At 34.5% G+C, this 17,393-nt stretch overlaps 1 protein-coding gene across 1 annotated transcript in view; it reads left to right on the plus strand.

Annotated features, from left to right (window-relative positions):
• Positions 1-230: 230 nt before the first annotated feature.
• LOC129228339 (QRFP-like peptide receptor) overlaps positions 231-17,393 on the plus strand; it is a 93,505-nt gene continuing 76,342 nt past the window's right edge. The window contains exon 1 of the mRNA XM_054863019.1: positions 231-658. Coding sequence (XP_054718994.1) covers positions 231-658 — 428 coding nt within the window. The remainder of the gene's footprint in view (positions 659-17,393) is intronic.

Raw genomic sequence — 17,393 nt, forward strand, 5'->3', positions numbered from 1 at the left:
TATAAGCATTCATAAATGTTTGACAGATGTTATAAAATTATCAACAACGTTCCACACATATAAATAACAAATTCGATCCAAAAGTTTGTTCAAGTTTGTTAGGAATTGATTGTGGATGTGAGATCTCAGATATATTTGAGGCAATTAAATCAAAACAGTAATCTACGGTGCTATGTTTTTATATTGATTATTGCTTAACAAGGTTTCAAATCCAAAAACAAGAACGAAAAATGTACTTAGAAAACTGCAACGTTTCCTTAGAAGACTGCCTGCTGAGTGAAGTGATTTTACCAGATACAAACATATCTCAGTTCGACCCAGAGCCTTATCCAGATTTCACGCAAATCACGTCCGTGCGGCTGTGTTACATTGTTGTGTTCCTAATCGTGATGACTTTTGCTGTTCTTGGTAATGCCATCGTTTGCACAACTGTCTTCAGCAATCGGAAGATGCACACTGCTGTGAACTACTATATCGTCAACCTTGCTGTTTGTGATTTCATGGTGGGAATTTTTGTGCTTCCTGTTAAGCTGCTAGAATTGACTGCCCCTGCCGAGTGGGGCATTCTCAATGATGGACTCTGCACTGCCATGATGTACTTGCAGACGATTTTCGTGTTTGCAAGCGTCCTGACACTTGTGGCCATCTGCATAGAAAGGTAATATTTATTTTACTAGTGCTTGTTTTTTGCAATTACACAAAAATGTTTAATGCATTTGATCAATATCAATCTTAAATTAATGTGGTAATGAATTTGTGCATTAAAAAAATGTGTGTCATAAAGAATCATGGTAGAAGTGAAAATTTCATCACTTATTTTCTCCATATTCTGAACTGTCATTTCGCGCGCACGTTTTTCCCGCACTACCGTTCTTCATCTTTCTGCGCCTGACTTTCGCGTATTCACAACAAAATTGTGCATTTCAATGAGTAAAATGGATTATAAACAACGAGAAAACTAAACACTACTCGAAATCCACGTTTTAATTGTTGCAAAAAACAATGAAAATAATAGTAAAGTTAATGTCAGGTGCAACCGTTAACAAACAAATTTACCAGTCTTCAAGCCATGTGGAGTACACATTTAAATCGATGATTTAAATGAAAGAAATCTTCGAAAACATGTATTATTTGAAAAGTTTAAAATACAAATAATTATAAAATATATGTTTTCTTAAGACCAACCTTGAAACTAATTTGTTAAATTTATTAATAGAGCTAATTTTAAAATTTCTATTTTTTTCTGTATACATCATTGTACTACATTGTACTCATTGTACAGCAATTATTGGTCTCTTACACCACACAAAAAGGTTACGGATCAGAACTTCAAAGCCCTCGCATAAAGAGTTTCACATCCAAAACCGTCTGTAAACTTGTTTTTTAGGAAACACAACCCCACTCTTTAAAGCTAAGAAATAGAGCTATTTCGTCGGTCTGAGATGCTTGCGTACAATTTACAGCACAGAATTGTTCCTCAACCTTTCGCATGACAAAAAGACTTATTAACCAATTATTAAGCTATCAAGATAACTTATTGTTGCCATCGCCGGGATACAGGTCTGTTCATTTTGTAATTGGTAAACGGCGAAATAAAAGCTAAGGTTAAAGGGGAAAAGTACAAGTTCTTGTATGGTATTTCCTGAAAATCGACAAAGAATTACGGGTCTTGACAGGTAAAAAAAATTAAGAACTTTCCATCCACTGAGCTTTTTTTGTCATCTTTATAGGACTCTAAATAACGGAGTTTCAAGCAGAATTCTTAAGAAATTGTGATAGCAAAAACATACCCGTTCATTAAACATTTAATGCCAATTGAATGACGGTATTTTTCTTCGAATTGGGCAATTTGGTCAGCTACAACATTGTTTCCCTTCCGGTGACTCCAAAACCATAGGGTTCGTATAGGAGGCTCACGAAAATATTACTGTAATGGCAGTAAACATTTGAGAAACTTTTAAATCAGATGCAAAAAAAGATAACTTAAAAGGATATTAATGAGCATATTAATACTACACTTCAGTACTTGGAAATAAAAAATAAAAATAAAACGAAAGGTTATTCAGTCAGGCGAATATTGAGAAGCATGTTATATCTTTGCAAAACAGAAAAAAATAAATAAATACCAACGCTGAATTGCACAAATTGCAGATTACTGCTGACACGTGCTTGAGGGTTACAAATTACTCCTTTTTTCAATGAAAAATACTTGAGTTGATGGACGAAAAGACATCCTACAAAAGGTGACGTTAGCCAAATTAGGAACATAACTTCTGGTTCATCTAAATATTTATAAGGTTTAAAAGCCCCCACAAAAGTATTTGGCCTAAGCCGCCCCCCCCCCCTCCAATATCTTAAGCGAATCCTGAAAAATCATCGTTATCAATGCTAAAACCGAGTCCTTAAATCAACTTTAAACCTGGACCCAAACTCAGAAACTTGTTTAAAATAAAATAGGTATTGCAGAAGTAAATATATAATAAACACATTAATACTGTATATGCAGCTATGAATCTTTACTGGGTGGATTGAAGTTGCAGGGTGGAACACGAAGTGCAGTCACCCCCCCCCTCCTGGTGGCGAGTTCTGGGAATTTTATGTAACAAAATAAAAGTTCATTACCAACAAATAGCTCATCAATGCACATTTATTGCGATATAGTAAAACTGAACCGTAAAAGAAACACTGTTACTTACAAAATAAATTGAAAAAAAAAGTCACATTGTGGTTAATTTCACGAATTTTTACTGTCAGTGTACGAACTAAAAACTGTTAAAGCAAAAAAAGTCAAGCATACATGAAAATAGTATTAAAATGAGGCATTTGAATGACATAAGAATAAAAGTTAAATATGTTTGTGTTTAAATGAAACTGATCCTTTTTTTTTACCTCTGTCCGTATTTTGATGCTTATGCACGATCTAAAGACATAAATGTTTCTTTTAGAAATTATTTTTCAAAATATTATTAAATAAATACACATTTTTTTTTGTCTTACTAGAGGTCGGTTTACTGTCTAATATACATTTGTACGTAATAGCAATCAAGTATAAGGATGACTGGTTGCCAAACAAAAGTACTAACTGCAAGACAAAAATTGACACATAAGTCAACAACTCACTGTTATTTCGAAGAGTTAAGAAAATTTATTGTTTCTTATTCCTTTATATATTACCTTTCGCACATTTTTTTAAACAATACTACATGGACTGTCTTTTTTTATTACTAGGGCAATTTCACGGGTAACTGACTGACATTCACAGAGCAAAACGATAAGTATTTTAAAACATAAACCACAAAATATTAATTTTTAAAAAGCTATTTTCTTCTCCCTTATTTTACTTTTTAAGCTGAATTTCATGGTATAATTGAATTTCCTAAATACATATTGGGTGATTTTAGAAAAATTGTTAAAAACATGGTAATTGACTTAAATGAAAGCAACCAACGTGAAAAGTAATGCTGACTCAATAAAAGATTTTTTCGAAAGTAAAAGGAATTTTTATTAAATTCAAGTCAGGATCAAAGAACAATGAATAAACTTTCGACCTATGGCATTTGAGTTGGAAAAACTTGCTACAATAAAGAATTAGAGTAATTAGAAGAGCTTGTTAACTGACTGACATCCCGGTAACTGACTGACATGTCTGAAATTTTCTAAATATACTAATGCAAACGTTCAAAATAACGCAGCAAAACAAATAAATAAATTTATATAAAAGGTAAGCTGTGAAATTACATTTGTTAGACTTGATACGGTTAATTCAATCAGTGGTTAATTGAATCAACCGCTTTAACGAATCAAATTGCCAAAAACAGAAAAAAATCCAGCTTTATTGAATTAGCCGCTTTATTGAATCAGCCACTTTATGGACTCAAAACTTTTAAGAACAAATGTGATTCATATAATCAGCGATCACTGTATTGCTAAAATTAATATGTGTAGTATTTACGAAAGTTGGTAAGTAACTGTCATATTGGGAATTCACAACATGCATTTCCTCAAGCTGAATTTAATAGTATAGTTGAATTTTTAAACTACATTTTAGATGATTTTAAAAAATGCTAAAAGCTTGATAACTGACTGACATGAATGCAACCTGCGGAAAAAGTAATATAGATTCAATAAAAGATTCTCCTATGAAAGCAAAAGGAATTATTCATAAAAGTAAATTGTGATAAAGGAAAATGAGTAACCTTCCTTCATATGGCATTTGATTTTACAAATATTACTAAAATAACAAAATTACAGTAATTAGGATAGATTCGTGAGCTAACTGACTGGCGTTTCTAAATTTCCTATTTATCCTAACAAAAACAATTCAGAACTACAGGGTGCGGAGAAAGTTCCCACAATTTTGTTTAAAACGTTTTTTTGGCGTTAAAATCGTATGTTGGCGATTTATTTGGCACATATTGTTTATTGGCATTAAAAGTATTTGAAGTTTAATCATTTGTTCTTTGTTAGTTCATTGAGTTAGTGAGCTATGAATCGTGAAATTGTGCTTGTTACTGTCGTTGAATTACACAAGAAGGGAATGAAAACAGCCGATATTATTCGAACGACTTGATTCAGAGTTAAACAGTCAATGATGATGTAAAACGTTACAAGGAGACTGGAGGGACTGCCGACCGTCCATGGAGTGGTCGTCCAACCACTGCAACGACGCCAGCGAATGTGCAGAAGATCCGCTGCCGCATCCATCGCAATCCAAAGCGCTCAATGCGAAAGATGGCCAAAGAACTGGAGATCAGCGAAAAAAGCGTCCGAACCATCGTGAAAAACAAGTTGGGACTTCGTTCTTACATGATCAATCGCCTCCACTTCCTCAATGACACAATGAAGCAGAAAAGATTGATAAAAGCTCGACGGATGCTTCGCTTGACCGCTGGTGTTCGCCTTTCGAAGGTTCTCTTTACCGATGAGAAGATCTTCACCATCGAGCCCACACATAACCGTCAAAATCATCGCCAACTGCTTAAAAAGGGTCAAAATGAGACCGCTGCTGCAAAAATCATCGGACACAGTAACTTTCCAGGCCCCGTAATGGTCTGGGCTGCATTTGTGCCACTGGGAAGACGCCGCTTGTTTTCATTGACAGAAATCTCAAAATTAATACTGCGAGCTATCAGCAGCGGGTTCTAGGCGATTTACTAAGGCCATGGGCAACAGAACACTTTGGCCAAGATGGATTCACACTCCAACAAGACTGGACTCCTGCGCATTCGGCCCGATCAACGATTGCCATCTGCGAAGATGTGTTCCTAGGTTTTTGGGGCAAGGATGATTGGCCCCCTAACTCACCGACCTCAATCCGATGGATTACTCGGTGTGGTCAAACTTGGAGGAAAAAATCTTGGGAAAACGATTCGCCACGGTTGACATGCTCAATACGGATCTGAGGCGTGCCTGGAATGAGATAAAGGTGGATACGTGCGCGAGCATCGTCGGCAATTTCAGACTGAGGCTCCGTAAATGTATTGAAGCCCAAGGAGCCAATTTTGAACAATTGTTATAATTTTTTTGTTTAATGTTATTATTATTGTTCCAATAAAGAGTTTTTATTGCTTTAACCTGTTGATTTGCTGAATTATGTGTTAGTTACAGCTTATTGAAATATCTAAGAAAATTGTGGGAACTTTCTCCGCACCGTATACACAGTAAAACATACAAATAAGTGTATAGGACTCTACCGATGCATCGGCCTGGCCAATGCATCCGCGCCGATGGTTCAGCAATTTAGCCATCGGCATCGGCATCGGCGGCCGATGCTAAATTGCAGGAAACATCGGCCCATCGGCCTTAAAATACATCGAAAAGTCGATGGAATTGGCCGATGTTTTTGGAGAAAAAAAAAGGACATTTGCTGTTTTACTTTTTAATACAAAGTAAAGGGAGTTATTGTTTTCATATAAAATTGTTTACTTAAATTTCGTATGAATTTCTATTTTAGTCACCCCTGAAAGAGGTTTCAATACGGCATTCAAGAACGAAACAAGTTAATTAGTGCGCTGTTTCTTGCAGCTGGATGTACGTATCTATCTCTCATAAGTCATAACTCAAAAATGGTAAACTGTAGAAGGTTTAAATTTTTGCATGTGGTGTGTTCGAATGTTCCAGTTGTGCACTTCCCTTTTTGTTTTCGATCGGGTGTTCTGAAAAGCCTGTTTACTCACTTTTTATGGCTATAAATTACTTAATTCTATGCAAAACTCATATAGCCTCTCATACTGACGATCATTTGGTGATATATTGCCGAATTGGAGACCATGGAAACAAACATGAGATGGCGAAACCGGTTTTTGTGTCACTTTCTTAGATTCCCGTTGAACCGACGGTAATTTTAAATTTTTCGATATTTGTAATATGAATCACAGTAATGCAGTCTTTTCTGTATCGCTTCGGCGGAGTTACAAGTTTGGGGCCCGTCGAAATACATTTTGGGGCATCTCTATCACAGAAATTGTAAAACATTTATCATAAGCATTTTCGTAACTCTTACGGTGCCCCTATGGTTATGGTGCCTCTCGCACAATTGCAACATTTGCTATATTTTAAATCCGCCACTGCACGTCAAAACAAACTCGGGTGCAAGTTTTAAAAGGTTTTTTTCTGCTCAATGTTTATAATTATTTTGAACTCTAATTTTTACGACTATTTTTTGAATTTCCGAGAACACTTGCGTGCCCCTCCTCTCACTCTCTCATTTTCTGAAATTAAACTATAGTCGTACTTTCGAGTTGTTTAAAACTAACACCATTCATAAAATTAGAGATTTTTTTTTCGAGATTTATCTATTGTTAAGAAAGAATGTAGAGCCTAAATGTAAGACACTGATTAAGGACGTTTTGAATGGTGACATAATTCGGAAACCAAAGGGACTTTTGAATTTTTTCTTCGGAAGTGCTGAAGCAGATTTGGAAACTCTTCCGAGACGTTGGTGGTACACTGTAAAAAAATTCCAAGACGTTACTGACTATTTCCGTGTAACGTTTCAGGATTTCAATGGTTTTTACCCACTTCCTGGAAATATCAAGTATCATTGTCAAAAAGTTTCCTGAATTGCTACAAGTTGTCCGAATGCAGACTTTTCTCTGTTATAAAAAATATTTTTAGCTCCCAGTTTAAAGAATCACTGAGAGTATTTATAAGGTGTACCGGCTTTAGTTTAAATACGGCTCGTCCATGCTGACCGAACTCCCAGAGGAGTGAATAAGTATGGACTACGTAGCTTTGCAAGAATTGAAATCAAGTGAGATGCTTGATATTAATAAGCAATTCTGGGTTAGCTTTGGCCATGTTTGCGATACTGTTTAAGAACTGTATTGATAAATCAGGAAGGTTCCGAGCTTTAATATTACTTTTACTTAAGATTACTCTGAAGTTTCAATGGCACGACTGGCTTTAAACGGGAAAATTTCTGGGTTTTTCAGGAAAGTTACTGAGTTTTAACGGAAAACGTTCCTGGGTTTTGCGAGGCATGCTACTGGCATAGATTGGGCACATCAGCTGCCTATTATTTTCCAGGAACGTTTCTGAATCGTTTTTACAGTGTAGCGGTTTTGTACTAAAAAAAATGAGGCCAAAGTTGGGGCCGAATTGTGAGTTACTCCAAAATCAGAGGGTGATCCCCCCCCCCCCACACCTAAGCCTTCCTCGTCGTTTGAAGCATTTCTTAAATATTTAGCGATTATTTATTTTGATCAAGAAATGTCATTTTGTGTATTTCTCATACTTATTTCACCTATATTTCGTAATGCGCCATCTTTTTTACATCATTAATAGCGATCGATTTTTTTTATGTTGTAACTATTTTTATGTATTTATATAAAATCAATGAATAAGTTATTTTCGTTTTTTATAGAAAAGTTTCAAGGATTTTATATAATGCAATTTTTTAAATTTTAGAAAATTATTGTTAAATTGAAAAATTTAATTTGAACTTGTTTGTAAAGCTTCATAAAAGATTAAACAATCAAACTGTTCAATATTGTGGGTGCAAACATCAAATCAAGTAGTATATGTATTTAGTTATTAATTTGGTGTAAATATTGAGTTTGTTTATTGCAGCTGCGTTTTAAGCACCTCGCTCTTTTAATGGCTATTTCTTTTTTCAGCAAAATTTATGTCACTGTTATAGCTTTTATGAAAAATCCAAACTTTTCTATTCATAAATTTTAAATAAGTACAAAAATATTCCTATTATGATTTAATATTTTAATTTATCTGTTACCTTTTTTGTTTAATTTGATGACTAAAAAATGTCTACGTGCAATCTCTCCAATTTAATTGCGTAATTTGTTGACGGTTTCATAGTTTCATTCTTTTTTTTTTTGAATGATTAAACAACATAATTTAATGTTTCTAAACTATGTTTAGTGTACCTAAATCCATACATTATTACAATATTACAGGAATCTTAGTTATATCTTCTTAGTTATATGTCTCTTTGTTTTTCTTCCTTTTTTTCTTTCCTTTTTTTTTGGGTTGGGAGGGGGGCTGTTCTTCTTTCTCTTTCTTCATACAACAGTCAAAAAAGGAGAAGCATAACTACACCCTATACAGATTGTACGTAGTGTGATCCAAAACCTCGGGGACAAACTGTATAAAACCTTACCCGGAATAGTTCAAATTACGGAAGCACATCCACCTTCAAAAGGTCACCTTGGGGACTATGTACTTCTGCCATTGTTCAATTAACTTTTGGAATCATTCCTGGAAACCATTTTTCGCTACCTTATATGATGCAGCTTTATCTTTTCCTGACGGAAAAAAACAGCGTCCACGCAAACGTTTTTTTGTTGGGAACAGGTAAAAGTCACACGGGGCTTAGTCCGACGAAACATAATGTTATTTGTTTGGCACATCAGAGTATTGACCAATCGAACCATGCATCCTCAACATGAAAGTCGCCTTCTTCCCCACGATGAAGTTGAAGCAGCAGCGCCAGAGGCCTTACGGGAGGTTGCGAAAAATGTCTTCCAGGAGTGCTTCTAAAAGCTATACGAACGTTGGCAGAAGTGCATAGTCGTCTGAGGTGATCATTTTGTAGATAGATGTGCTTCGGTAATGTGAACTATTCAGGGTAAGGTTTTATACTGCTTGACCTCGAACTTTCAGATCATACTACGTGCACATGACTTTTCAACTTACTATTTCATAACGTTTTTTAATGACGCAAGTTTACGCGCATGAAGACATTTCAAGAGAATTTGCGATAATTAACTGAGGAGGCGTCCAAAATGGATATTTCGGTCATCTATATGTTCTTAGGTACATATGCATGTACAGATGTGCCGAAAAAACTTGTGAAGTTTAGATTGGGTGAGCGTAAAATAGAAATTTAAGTAGAAATCTGATTTTTTTTTTTTGTGATTACGATTCCTTATTCGTAGAAAGGAAGTAAAGTGAAATGAATCAATGATCCTTTAAATCCCTGATAATCTTAGCAATATATTTCTGTTTTCTTTTCTTTTTTCTTTTTTTGCCATCGGCCAACGGCATCGGCCATCGGCAATCGGCCATTTAGAGAAAAACAGTCGGCCATCTGCCCTCTTTGAACAATCAGCCAACAACGGCATCAGCCCATCGGCCAAAAAATGCCATCGGTCGAGCCCTATAAGTGTACACAAAAGCAGAGCTTTATTTGCCATTTGGGCAAGACCAGGGGACCCTCAGCCTATGAGGACCACCAAAATAATAAACTATATAGCAAATTACTACAAAATATAGTTTTAATATGCTAATTATGACGTTTAAAAGCAAGGCCGATACAAAACGTATATAAAGATTGATTTTTAACATAAAAATAATTTTGTGCTACCCAGTATTTTGTTTAAGTAGTTTACATCCTCAGTCTACCCTAGCTGTAGTATATGAAACGAAAAAAAAACTGTAGGCGCTTACAACTCTGCAGCACTTCCTTCGATTATTTTTGTGGCATCTATAAATGTGTTTGACCAAATGTCTAGCAACCTTAAAATTTGTAAAAAAAAAAAAAAAAAACCTCTACGTAAAAGAAAAGCAATTAAAATAAGATTTTTTTTTTCTACCGATAACCTCTTTTTCCCTCATTTTTTTTTTTTTTTAAATTGCTAGAGGATTTGAAAATCTTTTCTTTTTCTTCAGTATTTAAAAACAGATCACATCCTCGTAACATTATTGAGCTATAAAAGTAAATTATTTATATTTCCTCTACATCATCTTAGCCACTCATATGACTGAACAAGTCTTTTTTTCATGAATTTCACCTTTAGCCATTCAACTATTACCATCTATCACTCTTTCTACAAAATATTGTAGACCACAAGAAACTCCATAGAAATGTTCTTCACTAGCAGTCACTTCCCATATTTCTGAATCCCCCCCCCCCCGCTGTGAATAATGTGATAATGTAAATTTGTCATTTGATTGTATTGACTGTAAAATGCTTTCCTCTTCTGTTTTGAATTGAGGTATTTTTAGAAATTTAGGCCTAAGCATTACTAAATTATGTACGAATTAATAATGAATAAAATCAATAAAAGATGATATCATTCATAAAAATTTAAGGAGTTGGGTTGTTTGATATCCATTAAAAGGCTAAAAATAAAAGAAATCTCTTTTCAAGAGCATTAAATTTAATACATTGAAGCCATGTTAAAGTCAAACAGAATGTCACTCAGTTACCGTATCAAATGTGTCAATCAGTTACCGAAGAAATTTCGGTGTTCCAGATAAACTTTCAATTGTACTTACCGAGCATTTAAATACTCCTGATATAGGCAGAGAATATCAATTTCGGAAAATGTTCACCAATAATTTTCATGCTGCACTGTAAAAACGATTCAGAAACGTTCCTGGAAAATAATGGGCAGCTGATGTGCTCAATTTCTGCCAGTAACATTTTCCGCTAATATTCAGTAACCTTCCTGAATTTATTTCGGAAACCACCTTAAAAATTCAGAAATCTTCCCGTTTGAAGTCAGTCATGTCTCTGGAACTTTACACTAAACTTTGGCAGGCATAATATAATACACTGCTTGACAATTGCCAAGGAACAATTACGTTTTCTGGAATAGTTAGGAATAGATAATGATTAAAGAAACAGAACGAAATATATAGTTGGTTGGGAGGATGTGCCTTTACTATAAGTACAAAATAATACAGATATTACTGCATTAATAAAGTAATAACTTAAAAATAAAAAATAATCCTTCTTAGATGCTTTTCATACAACACCAAAAAAAATGATCTAGGTCAGAATGATGGAGACATGAGTACTTTAATATTATGTGTGATTACCAGGGACACTGATGCACAATTTATATCTGTTTTCCATACTCCCACTAATTATTAAGGAGTGCTTGGGGGATGTTTTCCCCACTCCTCTCTCAATGCGGATTTGAGTTCTTGTACTGTTCTGGGAGGGACGGTTCTTCGCGCAACACGTCTGCCAAGAGCCTCCCAGGCAAGTTCAAATGGATTTAAGTCGGGAAAGTAAGCAGGCCACTGCATACAGAGAATGTTTTCACTTTGCATTGTGTCTGACACTTCAATGATCCAGTGTGGTCGTGTATCGTCGTTAGTAAATTGAAAATCTGGACCGACAGCCCCCCCCCCAAAAAAAAAAAGACGAACATGGTCCAGCATAACATCTCTGCAATACATTCGTAACGTATAGCTTTCTTATTCAAAAATGTGAAACTGTGTTCTGCCATTGTGCATGATGTCTGCCCACACCATGACGCCTGGGCCGTACCGATCACGTTCGAAAACAAATTTTTGTGCATAACGTGTTCCACGCTCTCTCCACAGTAGTTGGTGACCAGAATCACTTGTCACACTGAAACGAGATTCGTCAGAGAACATCACTCTAGACCAATTTTAATGATCCCACCAACATGTTCCTTAGACCAGCGTAATCTCTTTCGACGATGAAGTGGTTGAACTTAGATGCAACGTACGGGCTTCCGTGCATACAAACCGACATTATTTACTCGCCGTGAGATGGTTCTTGCAGAAACATGCGTACCGGTAGCGGTTGTTAGATTTGCAGCTATCTGTCCAAGAGTGAAATTTCTGTCCCTTTTTGCCACGAGGGCTAAATAGCGATCTTCTGAAGGTGTGGTGCTCCTACCACGACCCCCGGCATGATTTTGCAAAACATTTTCACCTTCAGCGGCCGTCTTTAATCGGGAGATGGCACTTTTTGATACACCCATTGCAGCAGCCACAGTGGTGACACTTTGACCTGCTTCCAGTCGTTCAACCGCTCCTCCACAATCGTAGATACTCAAATGATGTCTCTCTGACATTTTACTCTTAAGTATTTCAAGAACCGAACAGAATTTCATAGAAAAACCTTTTTTTAACATCCAGCACTATTTTTGTAAAAAACCAAACAGCGTGAATTTTCGTACGAATTTTGAGCGTGTATGCACTGTCTTTTATATAGATAACGAGTTTTGGTCTACCACGCCATCTGAACTTGAATTTATTCCCATTGGTCAGGTGTTTGAGATACAAATTTGCATAAATCACTTGTTCCTTAGCAATTGTCAAGCAGTGTAGCTTAGCCCCTTCCTGATTTGCTAAGAATGTTCCATAAGCAGTACTGCAAACATGGCCAAAACTATGCCAGAATTGCAAGCGGGTATCGAGAATTTTACTCGTCTGCAACTCTTGCAAAGCAGCGTAGCCCGCACTAATTCGCTTCCTCTAGGAGTTTAATGAGCACGATTGTAAGTAACTTGAAGCCGATTCACTTCAAATAATACGCAAAGTTAATCTTTAAATTGGGAGCTAAAAATATTTTTCACACCAAAGAAAAGTGTGCATTCGTGCAACTTTTATCAAGCCAGGAAACTTTTCGACAATAGTACTTGATTTTTCCAGGAATTGGATAAAAACCATTGAAATCCGGACACGTTACATAGAAATACTCAGTAACGTTTCGGAATTTTTTTACAGTGTGAGGGGAAAAAGTTGATTTTTTATGGTGACTGACTGACATTCATAAACTGATTTTAAGATTGTTTCTGAACGAAACACTATAAAGATATTTTTTGGTATAAACTTCCAGTATAAAACTATATTATGAGTATAACAAAATGCACTAACATTTTTTCCATTTAGCATTTTTGTTTTAGCAAAATGGTTGATTACTTCAGACCAAATATTCCCCCCAAAAATCCGGAAATGACGTAGACATTTTTTACGGCTTATTTTCAATAAGAAAAATTATAAATTAAAATTTAAATTTGTACACTTTAAAAATATATACTTCAAGCTTTTAAATGAAATACAGTACTTATAGCTATGTTGATATTGACATTTTGATACTCAGGTTGACATTTTCGTGGAATCGGCCTTTATTATTTTTTTTTTTTTTTTATTTCTCAGATAAATAAGCTGATATCCTTATGCAAGAAGACTGAGACCAGACAAAATGTCCTTTAAATAGAACTGTTCCTTAAATGGAATACTACACTATGCATATGTGCATATCAGAGTTGGGCAAATTTTAATTGCATTGACAATTAAAGATTAACAATTGACTAATTGGTAAACGTAACCAAAACAACTAACAATAGATCAATTGTAATTGGGTAAAATTTCAATTAACAATTAATTAATTGTTAATTGTAGTTTACTACAATTAACAATTGTCGATTGTTCTGTGAATTTTAATTAACACTAACTCATAAAAAAATTACTGGTTTTGTACAATATATTTATTCCACCGACGACAGGTATACCTGGGACGTGGACGCTAAACGGATACCATATTACTATCTAACTATTTAAATACACATGTTAGCAACAAATAAAATATCAATAAAATATCAGTAACTTTCAGTAAATTATCCCCCCAATAGCCGGGGCTAAAGCAGAAATATATGAAATACTCGAGAGGAACCGAAAAACTGCTTCGGTCACTCGTCTGGTCTGCGCTAATTCTATATTAGCTGCCAGTTTGTTTGGCACTCTCGGCTTCCTTCAGAGGTTTTCCATCTGCAGCACAGTCAGGTTCCTATGCCGGGCTAAAAAGTGCTAAAAAGCATGGAACTGCAGTCCTCGGCTGGACATGACTGAGCTGGCTGTGTGTTTCAGTACTAGTCGACCCGTGCGGAACTCTGCACTGTGCTTCGAAACGTTTCATAAGACATTTCGCTCATTAAAAAGTTCAAAGAGAGAACATTATAAAGAAGAACCGAAAAAAGTAAGCGCACAAGAGAAGGCATGTAATTTGAAGACATCAGTAACAAAACCTCGTTAAATACAACGTTGTGGTAATTTGATCATCGCCCACTTTTGGTTGTACGTATTTTCAATGCAAACATATATATCATTAAAAGTGTGGCTGACTCGTGAAAAAGTCACTCAGCCACACCTCTAATGAAAAAGCAGTAATTTTGAATGTGAAAAAACAGGTTCTGGCAAATACAGTCCTGCTCATGTGAGCATGAGACGGAAACAAAAGAAACATTACAGAGATATTTTATTAACAGCACGACACTCCAAGAAACCTAGCAATTGCGTCTTCCTTTTCTAATACTATTCATTGAAGGAATGCGTAGCAAAATACAGCAAAAAAGCTTTTTTCCGAAAAAATAATAATAAAATCATGAGTCTATGTGTTGTAATTAGCCAGCACGATACGATTTAAAATTATTCGTAAAACATGGAATTTGATTAAAGAATGAGGAAGATTTCACGTAACGATTGAAACAAACATTCTAGAGAAGTAATAAATTCAATTGAAATTAAGTGTTTTTACTTTTGAATACTGAACAATTTTCCATAGCAGGCTGCTTTAACCGTTACGGCTTAAATGAGCGCATGTGTTTTTCTTTTAATAGAAAACTTAAAATTTAAAACCAAAACCAGTTGAACTGAGTTTATTTTTTAAGTGTAATTTTTCGAACGTAGACAAAATGGTTTTTTTTTTTTTTTTTTTTTTTCAGCCGAAAGCAGAGGAGTAGAAAATGATTTCTTACTAGTGAAATTGATAATAATTTAAATGTTTTATATCGTATTGGAATAAAAAAATAAATGTTTACTGGGTGAAACTCGTAGTTTCAATTTGGCGTAATATTTTTTCATTTGTACAAAATATCGAACACTGCTATTAGAAAAATCTACATTTCAACATACAATGAAAATGTTTTTCTGCACATAAAGGATTCCCTTGAGGTAAATCTAATACTTTTTTTATGCTTACAATATGCTTAGTGGTCTGGACGGAGTCAAACCTTAAAAAAAAAAAAAAGAAAGAAAGAAAGAACACCCTTTGATTAACAGTCAACTTATCCGAATGATAACTGTAGCCGGCATAAAGGAGTCGAAACACCAAGTAACATTCCCATTGCATTTATTTTATTATGTGTGTTATCTGTTGTATGTTTATGAGTACATGTAATGCTTAATATTAATCTACATTTGCTATTATGTCGGACAGCCCGAGCTTGCCCGAAGTTCAGTTAGTTTATTGCCGAACGCTCTACCGAAAAAAACGTATCAATTTAACCGAATAACTAAGTCCAGTGCTTTTAAGCTTTATTTAAACACACACACACACACACACAGGTTAATTTTATTTTTTTTCTTGGCGAAAGCGACGCAAAAAATTGCAAAATTGTATTAGAACTTTGCTTTAAAAAAAAAAAAAAAAAATCTGCATAAGAACTTCAGGTTGCATCAAGGTTTTACAACAGCAAGGGGCGTTTCCGAAAACTTGATTTTTCGACCTAAGTCTACTTTTTGTCATTAGCTGGCCTGATTAATTTTAAAATGAGAGGCGAATAATATATAAGATAAGATATTGAAGAGAAGTGTTTTTATTTTTGAAAATTTTTACAATTTGTTATCGCAGGTTGCTTGAACCGTTATGACATAGATGGCAGCAAGTGTTCATCATTTAACATCATGATTAAAATACAAAATAATTCGAACTAAGTTTTTCTTTAAGCATAGCTTTTCGAATGTAGTAAAAATGTGATAGGCTATTTGTTTTTTACAAAAAGAAGAAAAAAAACGTAGTTTACCCTTCAAATTGGGGTAGTAATCTTTTTACTTGTACAAAGAGTCAAAAATTTATTAGAAGAAGCTATATTTCAATATACGATTTATTATTTTTTTCTGAACGAAAAACAATTCCATTGTAATCTGAAATCTTAAAATTGATACTTATGTATTCGCTTACATTATGCTTTAATTTTCTTACCGGAGCCAAAGCTTTAAAAAAAAAAGCCTTATAATTAAGAATTAATTTAGCTCCACGTTGCAACAAGTTTTCATAACAGCAAGGATCGTTTCCAACATTTATTTTACTCCCTCATATTTGTTATTCATTGATATGAAGTGTTAGTGTAATGCGCAATATTTATCTTAATTTTTTGATGCAGATTGTCCGGACGTGGGCCCGAACACTCATTCTCCTGGTTACCAGTCGAACGCTCTGCCAATCAAGCTATTCAGCTCCGTCGGTTTCACTGCAAGTTAAAGTTATAAATTTAACCGAAAACCTCATTCTGGTTCTTTAAAACCGGTAATAAACAATTTTTAGACCGTGGGTCTATTTTCCGTCAGTAGCCTGCACGATTAGCTTTAAAATGAGGTGTAAATCAAAGAAATCGATCAAGAACTGAGGAAGATCTCGCGTAGAAACCAAAAACAGGCTACAGAAATAACATATAAGGATCAGTATCTTTGTTACGAGCAATAAATTATTTACTGCAGCATATGACTTTTCTCAAAATATTTTCAAAAAAAAGGTACATTTCAATTAAATTTTTTTTCCGTACTAGTAAAATTCCCAAGAACATCTGAGGGGAATTACAGAAATGCATCTTAATTACACGATTTAAAAAAATAATAATAATAAAAAAATAAACAGAGCGGACTCTGAGATCTTACGTCCCCTGTTATGCCCTTCTTTCTGATTTCCCCTGTTACAGGTTAAAATATAAAACAATGATTTGCACAGTTTTAAAATACTAAATAAAAACACAAACATTTACGTGTGGAAAAAACTTGCCAAGACGAGAATAGTTCACGCGGCGAGCGAGCAATCAACACTGAACGAAAATACGAATTCGAACAATACTTTGAACTCTGTACGCTGCGCTGTACCTATTGATACATTAAGTTAATTGTTAGTTTTAATTGTTTCATAAAACAATTAAAAAAATAAATGCAATCATTTTAAATGTAAAAAGCGATTAACGTACATTAATCTAATTAAATTTATTGCAAAAGTACAATTAATAGTTTAATTGCAATTAATTTAATTGCAATTACTTTTAATTACATTTTTAATCAATTAACAAGACAATTGAAAAAATAATTGATTAATGTCCAACACTGGTGTATATATTTTATTCAAAAACATGTATGAAATGGATACACAA

Source organism: Uloborus diversus, chromosome 8 (genome assembly GCF_026930045.1).
Source record: "Uloborus diversus isolate 005 chromosome 8, Udiv.v.3.1, whole genome shotgun sequence".
Lineage (NCBI taxonomy): Eukaryota > Metazoa > Arthropoda > Arachnida > Araneae > Uloboridae > Uloborus > Uloborus diversus.